The sequence below is a fragment of the Oncorhynchus tshawytscha genome, unplaced genomic scaffold (genome assembly GCF_018296145.1).
Source record: "Oncorhynchus tshawytscha isolate Ot180627B unplaced genomic scaffold, Otsh_v2.0 Un_contig_430_pilon_pilon, whole genome shotgun sequence".
Taxonomy (NCBI): domain Eukaryota; kingdom Metazoa; phylum Chordata; class Actinopteri; order Salmoniformes; family Salmonidae; genus Oncorhynchus; species Oncorhynchus tshawytscha.
In genome coordinates, this window is record NW_024609397.1 from 87,501 (window position 1) to 99,249 (window position 11,749).

Consider the following 11,749-nt stretch of genomic DNA (forward strand, 5'->3'; position numbering starts at 1 on the left):
CCCGAGCTGACAAGGTAAAAATCTGTCGCTCTGCCCCCGAACAAGGCAGTTAACCCACTGTTCCTAGGCCATCATTGTAAATAAGAATTTGTTCTTAACTGACTTGCCTAGTTAAATAAAGGTTAAATAATTTTAAAAAATGGTGTGCTAGTATAGCTGGTGTTATTGTAGCATTGTGTGCTAGTATAGCTGGTGTTATTGTAGCATTGTGTGCAAGTATAGCTGGTGTTATTGTAGCATTGTGTGCTAGTATAGCTGGTGTTGCTTAGTTTCTCCATATTGCTACTATTGTGTTATTACTTATATTACCGTCAGTAATAATTAGCCAGTATTTTCTATGATCTATCTGTTATCCACTTCATACAGTCCTCTGTTATTGCCTGTTACTATGTAATAGCCAACCATTCACTGTGTCACGACTCCGACCGAAGGACACTCCCCTTCCCGTTCGGGTGGCGCTCGGCGGTCGTCATCGCCGGCCTACTAGCTGCTACTGATTATTTCCTCCCCCTCCTTATGTGTTGATTGTGTGCACCTGTTTTGAGTTAGGTAGTAGGCTTTATTAGTCAGCCGGCCCGCAGGGTTCCTTGTGCGGGATTAATTATTGTGATCGTCTGTTTGGTGTACTTATGTGCACGTCTATTTGGGTTTTGTGTTTTCCCATTTTGTGGGTTTTCCCTGGACGGTTTAAGTCCCCCTGTTTGGGGCATTTGTTTGTTCAGTACGCCCTGTGTTTTGTGAGGGTTGGCTTATGTTCAGCGTTTGTGTCAGTGCATTAAAAGAGCACTCCCTGAACTCTCTGCTTCCTGCGCCTGACTCCTCACCCACTACACTCAGACCGTTACAGAATCCCGCACCTCTGGAATGGAGTCAGCAGGAGCAACAGCCACTCCCCTCCCATCGATGGAAGAGAGGGTTCTACATCACACCACCGTACTCCATCGGATTGGAACGGCGATGGATCTGGTGATGGAGAGAATGGACCGATGGGAGAGAAGCGGTCTCCTCTCCCTCTCTCCACCTTCGGCCCCTCCTCCTCAGGACTCCCCATCTCCCGACTCCAGCACCCTCCGTCTTACGCTCCCAAGGGTCTATGATGGAACGGCAGCAGGGTGCCAGGGGTTCTTACTCCAGCTGGAACTGTACCTGGCCACCGTCAGACCTACTCCCTCGGGAGCGGAGAGGGTGAATGTCCTCATTTCCTGCCTCACGGGTCGTGCTCTGGAGTGGGCAAATGCAGTTTGGAATGGCCCAGACTCAGCGAAGGAGCACTACCCCGAGTTTTCTCGCCGTTTCCGCGCCGTGTTTGACCATCCTCCAGATGGCCGAGCGGCGGGAGAACGACTATTCCATCTCCGGCAGGAGAAAAGGAGCGCCCAGGATTACGCGTTGGAGTTCCGTACCTTGGCAGCAGGATCCGGGTGGAACGACAGGGCCCTTATCGACCACTACAGGTGTAGTCTCCGGGAGGACGTCCGCAGGGAGCTAGCGTGTCGGGACACCGCTCTTTCCTTGGATGAGCTAATTGACATGTCCATCCGACTGGACAATCTGCTGGCGGCCCGCGGGCGTTCGGAGAGGGTCCTGTGTGTTCCACCACCCAGCACCTCCACTCCTGTTCCGATGGAGTTGGGAGGGGCTTTGCCGAGGGGTACCGGAGGAGGAGGCTCCCTCTGCACCAACTGTGGTCGGAGAGGACACACGGCCGATCGGTGCTGGGGGTCCGTCTGGGAGTCGAGATGGTAGGCGGAACATTTCTCGATCACCCCAGGTGAGTCAGCACCAAACTCACCCAGAACCCCTGTTGGTCACATGTTTGTCTTGATTTTTTTCTTAACTTTTTCCCCTCTTCCCAGCATAGGGCGCTAGTCGATTCAGGCGCAGCTGGGAACTTTATGGATCGCGGACTTGCTATTAAATTAGGTGTTCCGCTTGTGCCGATAGATTCTCCCTTTCCCGTGCACTCCCTAGATAGCCGGCCATTAGGGTCAGGGGTGGTCAGGGAGACCACAATCCCACTGGACATGGTAACACAGGGGAATCATAGGGAGCGTATCAGTCTCTATATTATTGATTCGCCTGCGTTTCCAGTGGTGTTGGGGATTCCCTGGCTGGCCCGGCACAATCCTAAAATTTTGTGGAGACAGGGGGTTCTCCAGGGGTGGTCAGAGGAGTGTTCTGGAAGGGAGTTTCCGTCGGTGCCACCTCGGTGGAAAGTCCAGACCAGGGTCCCACAGTGTGCATTCCCCCCGAGTATGCCGATTTGGCAATCGCTTTTAGTAAAAAGAAGGCGACTAAATTACCACCACATCGACCGGGAAGGGATTGTGCGATAGATCTCCAGGTAAACGCTGCGCTTCCCAAGAGTCACGTGTACCCATTGTCCCAAGAGGAGACGTTGGCTATGGAGACATATATCACGGATTCTCTGGGACAGGGGTACATTCGGTCCTCCATTTCACCCGTCTCCTCGAGTTTCTTTTTGTGAAGAAAAAGGAGGGAGGTTTGCGTCCTTGTATTGATTATAGAGGTCTAAATGCCATCACAGTGGGGTTCAGCTACCCACTACCTCTCATTGCTACGGCAGTGGAATCCTTTCAGGGAGCGCAGTTCTTCACAAAATTGGATCTCAGGAGCGCGTATAGCCTGGTGCGTATTCGGAAGGGAGACGAGTGGAAAACCGCATTTAGTACCACATCGGGCCACTATGAGTACCGCGTCATGCCGTATGGGTTAAAAAATGCTCCAGCCATTTTTCAATCCTTTGTAGACGATATTCTCAGGGACCTGCACGGGCAGGGAGTGGTTGTTTATATCGATGACATTCTGATCTACTCAGCCACTCACGCCGCGCATGTGTCTCTGGTACGCAAGGTGCTTGGTAGAATGCTGGAGCATGACCTATACGTCAAGGCTGAGAAGTGTGTGTTCTCCAAACGAGCCGTCTCCTTTCTGGGTTATCGCATTTCCACCTCGGGGTGGAGATGGAGGGTGACCGCAGTAAGGCCGTGCGTAATTGGCCGACTCCAACCACCGTAAAAGAGGTGCAGCGGTTTTGGGTTTTTCCAACTACTACCGGAGGTTTATCCGGGTTTTGGCCAGGTAGCGGCTCCAATTACCTCACTGCTAAAGGGGGCCCGGTGCGGTTGCAGTGGTCAGCGGAGGCGGACAGAGCTTTCAACAGGTTGAAGGCGCTGTTCACGGATGCACCCGTGTTGGCGCATCCGGATCCCTCTCTAGCATTCATACTGGAGGTGGACGCGTCCGAGGCTGGGGTGGGTGCCGTGCTATCACAGCGCTCGGGTACGCCACCAAAACTCCGCCCCTGTGCTTTCTTCTCCAGTAAACTCAGCCCAGCGGAGCGTAACTATGATGTGGGGGACCGGGAGTTGTTAGCGGTGGTCAGGGCTCTGAAGGTGTGGAGACACTGGCTTGAGGGGGCTAAGCACCCTTTCTCATCTGGACCGACCACCAGAATCTGGAGTATATTCGGGCAGCTAGGAGACTGAACCCGCGGCAGGCAAGGTGGGCCATGTTTTTTACTCGATTCCGGTTCACTTTATCATATAGACCGGGCTCCCAGAACGTGAAGGCGGACGCACTGTCCCGCTTTTACGACACGGAGGATAGGTCCACCGAACCTACTCCCATCCTTCCGGCCTCAAAGCTGATGGCACCGGTGGTATGGGAGGTGGACTCGGACATCGAGCGGGCGTTACGGGCTGAACCAGCGCCTCCTCAGTGTCCGGCGGGGCGGAGGTACGTGCCGCTTGGTGTTCGGGACCAACTGATTCGGTGGGCTCACGTCCTACCCTCCTCGGGTCACCCTGGGGTGAGGAGGACAGTAGGGAGCCTTCGGGGAAGGTATTGTTGGCCTACCTTGGCTAAGGACGTTAAGGTTTATGTCTCCTCCTGTTCGGTATGCGCCCAGAGTAAGGCTCCTAGGCACCTTCCTAGAGGGAAGTTACAACCCCTCCCCGTTCCACAACGGCCATGGTCACATCTATCCGTAGATTTCCTGACCGACCTTCCCCTGTCTCAGGGCAACACCACGGTTCTGGTGATTGTGGATCGGTTCTCTAAGTCCTGCCGTCTCCTCCCGTTGCCCGGTATCCCAACGGCCCTACAGACTGCGGAGGCATTATTCACCCACGTCTTCCGGCACTACGGGGTGCCTGAGGACATTGTTTCTGATCGGGGTCCCCAGTTCACGTCCCGAGTATGGAGGGCGTTCATGGAGCGTCTGGGGGTCTCGGTCAGCCTGACCTCCGGTTATCACCCTGAAAGTAATGGGCAGGTGGAGAGAGTAAACCAGGAGGTGGGTAGGTTTCTGCGGTCGTACTGCCAGGACCGGCCAGGGGAGTGGGCGAGATACATCCCCTGGGCGGAAATGGCCCAGAACTCATTGCGCCACTCCTCTACTAATGTGTCCCCCTTTCAGTGTGTGTTGTTGGGGTACCAGCCGGTCCTGGCACCGTGGCATCCGAGCCAGACCGAGGCTCCTGCGGTGGAGGAATGGGTGCAGCGCTCCAAAGAAACCTGGAGGGCCGTCCAGGAATCCCTTCAACAGGCTAGTGGACGGCAGAAAAGGAGTGCTGACCGCCACCGCAGTGAGGCCCCGTGTTTGTACCAGGGGACAGGGTCTGGCTCTCGACCCGAAACCTGCCCCTCCGCGTGCCCTGCCGGAAGCTTGGGCCGCAGTGTGTAGGGCCGTTCAAAGTCCTGAGGAGAATAAACGAGGTGTGTTATCGATTACAACTCCCTTCCTATTATCGTATTAACCCCTCGTTTCATGTGTCTCTCCTCAGGCCGGTGGTAGCTGGTCCCCTACAGGACGGTGAGGTGCTGGAGGTCCCTCCTCCCCCTCTGGACATCGAGGGGTCCCCGGCGTATACGATACGGGCCATTCTGGACTCGAGACGCCGGGTGAGGGGCCTGCAGTACCTCGTGGACTGGGAGGGGTACGGTCCGGAGGAGAGGTGCTGGGTACCCACCAGGGACATTTTGGATCCGTCGATGTTGAGGGTCGACCTCGAGGCCGGTGTCGGCGCGCTGCGGGAGCCACGCGTCAAGGGGGGGGTACTGTCACGACTCCGACCGAAGGACACTCCCCTTCCCGTTCAGGTGGCGCTCGGCGGTCGTCATCGCCGGCCTACTAGCTGCTACTGATTATTTCCTCCCCCTCCTTATGTGTTGATTGTGTGCACCTGTTTTGAGTTAGGTAGTAGGCTTTATTAGTCAGCCGGCCCGCAGGGTTCCTTGTGCGGGATTAATTATTGTGATCGTCTGTTTGGTGTACTTATGTGCACGTCTATTTGGGTTTTGTGTTTTCCCATTTTGTGGGTTTTCCCTGGACGGTTTAAGTCCCCCTGTTTGGGGCATTTGTTTGTTCAGTACGCCCTGTGTTTTGTGAGGGTTGGCTTATGTTCAGCGTTTGTGTCAGTGCATTAAAAGAGCACTCCCCTGAACTCTCTGCTTCCTGCGCCTGACTCCTCACCCACTACACTCAGACTGTTACACACTGTGGCAGTGTATTTCATACAGTCCTCTGTTATTGTTACTACCTATTGCTATAGTCTTCTATTATATCCTTTACATGTTTGTTGCAGTAATTGTATTTATCATACCTCCATTCCATGTTTCTATTCTGTTTGAGACCATTCCCATCTGTGATAGGTCAGTAAAGTCCTCTGTTGGGAATAGTCTGGAGGTTGTCTTGTCTCTGTAATAGGAGATGGGAATCAGTAAAGCTACAGTCCAGCTTATTCTGGAGATTCTACCTCACAATGTGTGTGTGTGTGTGTGTGTGTGTGTGTGTGTGTTCGTGTGAGTGTTCGTGTGTGTGTGTGTGTGTGTGTGTGTGTGTGTGTGTGTGTGTGTGTGTGTGTGTGTGTGTGTGTGTGTGTGTGTGTGTGTGTGTGTGTGTGTGTGTGTATGTATGTGTGTTGTGTTTGAATACCTGACTGTTATTGCTTTGCATTGCATCATATATATAAGTCTCGATGTGAATCTACAGTCTCTTTGACTGAGACTGTGTTTGGTGTTTGACTGAAACTTTGTGTGTGTGTGTTTGTGTTGGGGTGTGTGGGGGGGGTATAATTGGTACGGCCGCATGACCCTGGCACCATCTGCTCACAATAGAGCCATGACACTCCCTACCACCGAGAAGGGAGATGGAAACAATGTTTGTGCCCCTAATGGCCTCATATTCCCTACATAGTACACTACTTTGAACAGAGCCTTATGCCATCCTATTCCCTACATAGTACACTACTTTGAACAGAGCCTTATGGGGCGATACAGGGAATAGGGTGTCATTTGGGAGGCGGTCAATGCGCCGGAGAAGTGAACAGATAGAAACACAGCTACATGTCAGCGTGAGAAGTCATGAACCCTTCCACACCGAGGCTCATTGCAAAACTCATCTTCTCCCAGTTGCAATTTGATGAATGGGTTTTGTCACCTCATGTAGTGAAACTGCTGATGTGGGACATGGCCTTGTGGACACAAAATGGCAGCCATGTATCACTCAGGTGGGCCATTGCAGTGTTCAGCTTAAGTCAGACTTAAGCTCTGACTGGGTAAAAAGTTATTCTTACAACAAACATAGGAACAGCTCTCTGCTCTCAGCTCCCCCCGCCTCCCACCTGCTATAAACACATGTAATAACCCTGATCCAACATTTACATGAAATAAGTGTTACAAAGAGTGTAGAGGTCCTTAAAGGGGAAATCAGCAGTTGGAACAACAACAAAGAGTTTTCCCTGCTCGGGTTCTGTAAATAGCTACGGAGATAGATGGGAGGGTTTGAGGGTAGCTGAGGAGTGGGACTGACAAAGCTCAGGATCGATAATAGTTATGACTGAAAACACTTTGTATACCTGATGTCTGAGTATTATCCATCTATATGCTGGATGGGTCAAAACCGATAGGGTGGGGCTGGAGAAATGGAAGCACTCTCATATTCATAAACAGCTATGGATGCAAGGACTGACCGTCCACGACATCACAATTATAGATAGAATGTATTTTCTTTTGTTAACAAACATTGGAGTAGAACAAGCTTATATTTTAGGTTCCGACATTAGAATTCTTCAAGAATCAATGGGTACATATCAATAATTTAGTCCAAAAATGGATGTCGCAACTGTAGACAGCCCCTTTAAGAGAATCTCTGAGTTTGTAAAGTGAAGAAATAGCCGCAGCACTGTATAAAAGGCCAGTCTACAAAAGGCCAGTCTGCTACAGTGTAAAACATAAGAGAGTTCAGCACCATGGACAGTGGCTGTAAATGTGAGCATACAAAAGGTCAGGTTGCTACAGTGTAAAACACACAGATGGTCTCCAGATAAAGACCTTCGACCTCTAGGTATACTCAACCTCCCATCTCAACTGTTGTTTACCCACAATGCAAAGGGACAAGGACCCAAGAGGAATGTAACACTTTTCAAAAAGATTAACCCTGTCCCTCATCTCTCATCCTCCCTCGAGGTGTGGTGTGTGTGTGTGTGTGTGTGTGTGTGTGTGTGTGTGTGTGTGTGCGCGCATTGTGCCTGACAGGTTGTACTGTTTCCTAGCAGCATACTGTATCTGGGGTCAGATTGTTATTTGACTCCTGGTGGTTCGAGGTCAAGGGTTTGGCACAGAGAGCTGATCTTAGAACAGCACTGGGGGCCTACTGCTCACACACATGGACACACAGGTACACACAGCCACACACATGGACACGCAGGTACACACAGGTACACACATGGACACACACACAGGTAAACACAGGTGCACACATGTACACACAGGTACACACATGGACACACAGACAGGTAAACACAGGTACACACACACACAACCATACTCAATCTATCTGTTACTGTGTGTTACAACATATCATATCCCATCTATCTGTTACTGTGTGTTACAACATATCATATCCCATCTATCTGTTACTGTGTGTTACAATATATCATATCCCATCTATCTGTTACTGTGTGTTACAATATATCATATCCCATCTATCTGTTACTGTGTGTTACAATATAGCATATCCCATCTATCTGTTACTGTGTGTTACAATATATCATATCCCATCTATCTGTTACTGTTTGTTACAATATATCATATCCCATCTATCTATTACTGTGTGTTACAATCTATCATATTCTATATATCTATTACTGTGTGTTACAATCTATCATATCCCATCTATCTATTACTGTGTGTAATACAGTCTACTACACTATAGAAGAACGATAGATAACACTTTCACAGCTAACGCTGAGTGGACTGAACGGAGAAGTGAACTGAACCGAGCCCTCTATATTGTCACATGGGCCTGATATAAACTATGCAGACAAAGTGTAGTACAGGCTTCATGTAACACTTGGTTTGAGTCAAGCAACACAACAGTAAGTAGACACATTTTTAACTTAGGATCGGCAACAGCTGTAGGCTTCCTTTGTAATTGTTTATTTGTTTGTTTGTTTACTCCCATTGAACAATCAATGTTATTTATGGTCTTTTGTTTTGTATCCAAGGGGGACGAGTCCTTTACTCGACCCAGGGAGGGCGCTACACACCCACCCGTTAAATAAATCATTTTCAGCATCTGTATAGCCTACATTTCCTTCACTTGATCTAACTGATAAACCTAACGGTTTATTGACACTGCATTGGTGGGAGAGAATGGGACGGTTTGTCTAGCGGTTCTGTGTCCCGTTTGAAATCAAATCAATAGGCCTATCTGATTATGGACATTTCAAAGTGGACCCTGCGGCAGGCTAAACCTGGCTATATAGAACAACAATGCATTCATAGACAACACTATTAACTCAAACCACTGTATATTAGGCTCTGCGGTTTCTGTAGAATTGATTGTCCCTTGTCCCTTATGCCTACCTTCAATAGTGGCATCGCCGACCGAGAACCACAACAGCCACAACACTGCAACCGCAAACTTCATGCTTCCTCTTCGCGCGGCTCCAGTTACCCGTTCTCGTTCTAGTCGTCTTCAAGGTGTGTGTTATAGGTGTTATATCATCTCCTGCGTACACAAATCCGTCCGTATCACAACAATCAGTCGGTCCGTAGCCTAGACTAGTATAACAACGGGACGTGCTTTGCCCGCTTCGGAACGATGTAACGATTAAATTATGAAGGACGGACAGGGAAGAAAACGACGCTGTTGTTGCTCCATTATTATTACAACTGTTTTACAGCGGCAGGACTTCTTATTTCTGGGTTTCCCCTAAGAGTTTCCATTTGTGTCCCAGTGTGGATGCTCGAGCAAGCCGACCGGGTGCACGCGCTCAAAATCCGGTGTTCAGTAGGGGGGCTGGCCCAGCGGCAGATGAGGGAGGGGAGACGGCGGAATGTGATGGAGACAGGGGGTGCGCGAGGCGTATGTGTGTTCTATAATAACGGAGGGATATGGCGGTATAGGATTCATTATTTATGAAGTATCTATGAATGTAATTTATAGCCTAATTGTAGGCTACGCATTTTACAAAACCTTCCAATCCCTTCAGGAATTACCAGTCACATTTGAATGAGAAATGGCCCAGGACCACCAGCGGACCTAAAGGGACCACTGACACACACACGCTCAAGCTCGCACACGCGCACACGGTGTTACAAGCAGTGAGAATCCCCATGGCAGTAAATCACCAGTCACTGTGACTCCTCACCAGTAGGCTACAGTATATATCTGTTACAGGACCTCTCAATGCAGCGTTAGACTACAGTATATATCTGTTACAGGACCTCTCATTAGGCTACAGTATATATCTGTTACAGGACCTCTCATTATGCTACAGTATATATCTGTTACAGGACCTCTCATTAGGCTACAGTATATATCTGTTACAGGACCTCTCAATGCAGCGTTAGACTACAGTATATATCTGTTACAGGACCTCTCAATGCAGCATTAGACTACAGTATATATCTGTTACAGGACCTCTCATTAGGCTACAGTATATATCTGTTACAGGACCTCTCATTAGGCTACAGTATATATCTGTTACAGGACCTCTCATTAGGCTACAGTATATATCTGTTACAGGACCTCTCATTAGGCTACAGTATATATCTGTTACAGGACCTCTCATTAGGCTACAGTATATATCTGTTACAGGACCTCTCATTAGGCTACAGCAGTGTCATATATACACAACCTTTCAAAGTTTGGGGTCACTTGGAAATGTCCTTGTTTTTGAAAGAAAAGCAATTTCTTTGTCCATTAAAATAACATCAAGTTGATCATAAATACAGTGTAGACATTGTTAATGTTGTGAATGACTACTGTAGCTGGAAACAACAGAGTTGTTTTATGGAAGATCTACATAGATGAACAGAGTCCCATTATCAGCAACCATCTTTCCTGTGTTCCAATGGCACGTTTGTAACATTCGTCGTTGGGAGACCAATGAGCAGCGTGGTAAGGTTCCAATGAGCAGCGTGGTAAGTGTTCTGTAATGTTGGGAGAAAGAGAGGAGGACCAATGAGCAGCGTGGTAGTGTGTTCTGTGAACGTGGTGTGGAGAAGAGAGGAGGACCAATGAGCAGCGTGGTAAGTGTTCTGTAACGTTGGGAGAAAGAGAGGAGGACCAATGAGCAGCGTGGTAAGTGTTCTGTAACGTTGGGAGAAAAAGAGGAGGACCAATGAGCAGTGTCGTAAGTGTTCTGTAATGTTGGGAGACAGAGAGGAGGACCAATGAGCAGCATGGTAAGTGTTCTGTAACGTTGGGAGAAAGAGAGGAGGACCAATGAGCAGCGTGGTAAGTGTTCTGTAATGTTGGTCGTTGGGAGACAGAGAGGAGGACCAATGAGCAGCGTGGTAAGTGTTCTGTAACGTTGGGAGAAAGAGAGGAGGACCAATGAGCAGCGTGGTAAGTGTTCTGTAACGTTGGGAGAAAGAGAGGAGGACCAATGAGCAGCGTGGTAAGTGTTCTGTAACGTTGGGAGAAAGAGAGGAGGACCAATGAGCAGCGTGGTAAGTGTTCTGTAATGTTGGGAGAAAGAGAGGAGGACCAATGAGCAGCGTGGTAAGTGTTCTGTAACGTTGGGAGAAAGAGAGGAGGACCAATGAGCAGCGTGGTAAGTGTTCTGTAACGTTGGGAGACAGAGAGGAGGACCAATGAGCAGTGTCGTAAGTGTTCTGTAATGTTGGGAGACAGAGAGGAGGACCAATGAGCAGCATGGTAAGTGTTCTGTAACGTTGGGAGAAAGAGAGGAGGACCAATGAGCAGCGTGGTAAGTGTTCTGTAATGTTGGTCGTTGGGAGACAGAGAGGAGGACCAATGAGCAGCGTGGTAAGTGTTCTGTAACGTTGGGAGACAGAGAGGAGGACCAATGAGCAGCGTGGTAAGTGTTCTGTAACGTTGGTCATTACGAGACAGAGAGGAGGACCAATGAGCAGCGTGGTAAGTGTTCTGTAACGTTGGTCGTTGGGAGACAGAGAGGAGGACCAATGAGCAGCGTGGTAAGTGTTCTGTAACGTTGGGAGACAGAGAGGAGGACCAATGAGCAGCGTGGTAAGTGTTCATAGCTTTTAATGATGTACTAGAACACCGAACAAAACAATAAATAACAAACCAACAGTCCCGTAAGGTGAAAGATAAAAACACTAAACAGGAAATAAGCACCCACAACTCAAAAGTGAAACCAGGCTACCTAAGTATGGTTCTCAATCAGGGACAACGATTGACAGCTGCCTCTGATTGAGAACCATACCAGGCCAAACACAGAAATCCCAA

The 11,749-nt window shown here is 49.2% G+C and overlaps 1 protein-coding gene across 3 annotated transcripts in view; it reads right to left on the reverse strand.

Annotated features, from left to right (window-relative positions):
- The window catches only part of LOC112241647 (neuronal acetylcholine receptor subunit non-alpha-3), a 28,740-nt gene extending 19,355 nt beyond the window's left edge, over window positions 1-9,385 (reverse strand). Inside the window, exons 1-2 of one of the 3 annotated variants that reach the window (XM_042315134.1) lie at window positions 8,893-9,385; window positions 5,628-5,722 (exon numbers count right to left, since the gene is read on the reverse strand). In XM_042315134.1, coding sequence (XP_042171068.1) covers window positions 5,628-5,667 — 40 coding nt within the window. In that variant the 5' untranslated portion in view covers window positions 5,668-5,722; window positions 8,893-9,385. The remainder of the gene's footprint in view (window positions 1-5,627; window positions 5,723-8,892) is intronic. The other 2 variants (XM_042315132.1, XM_042315131.1) reach the window with 2 other exon arrangements.
- Between the last annotated feature and the right edge of the window lie 2,364 nt (window positions 9,386-11,749).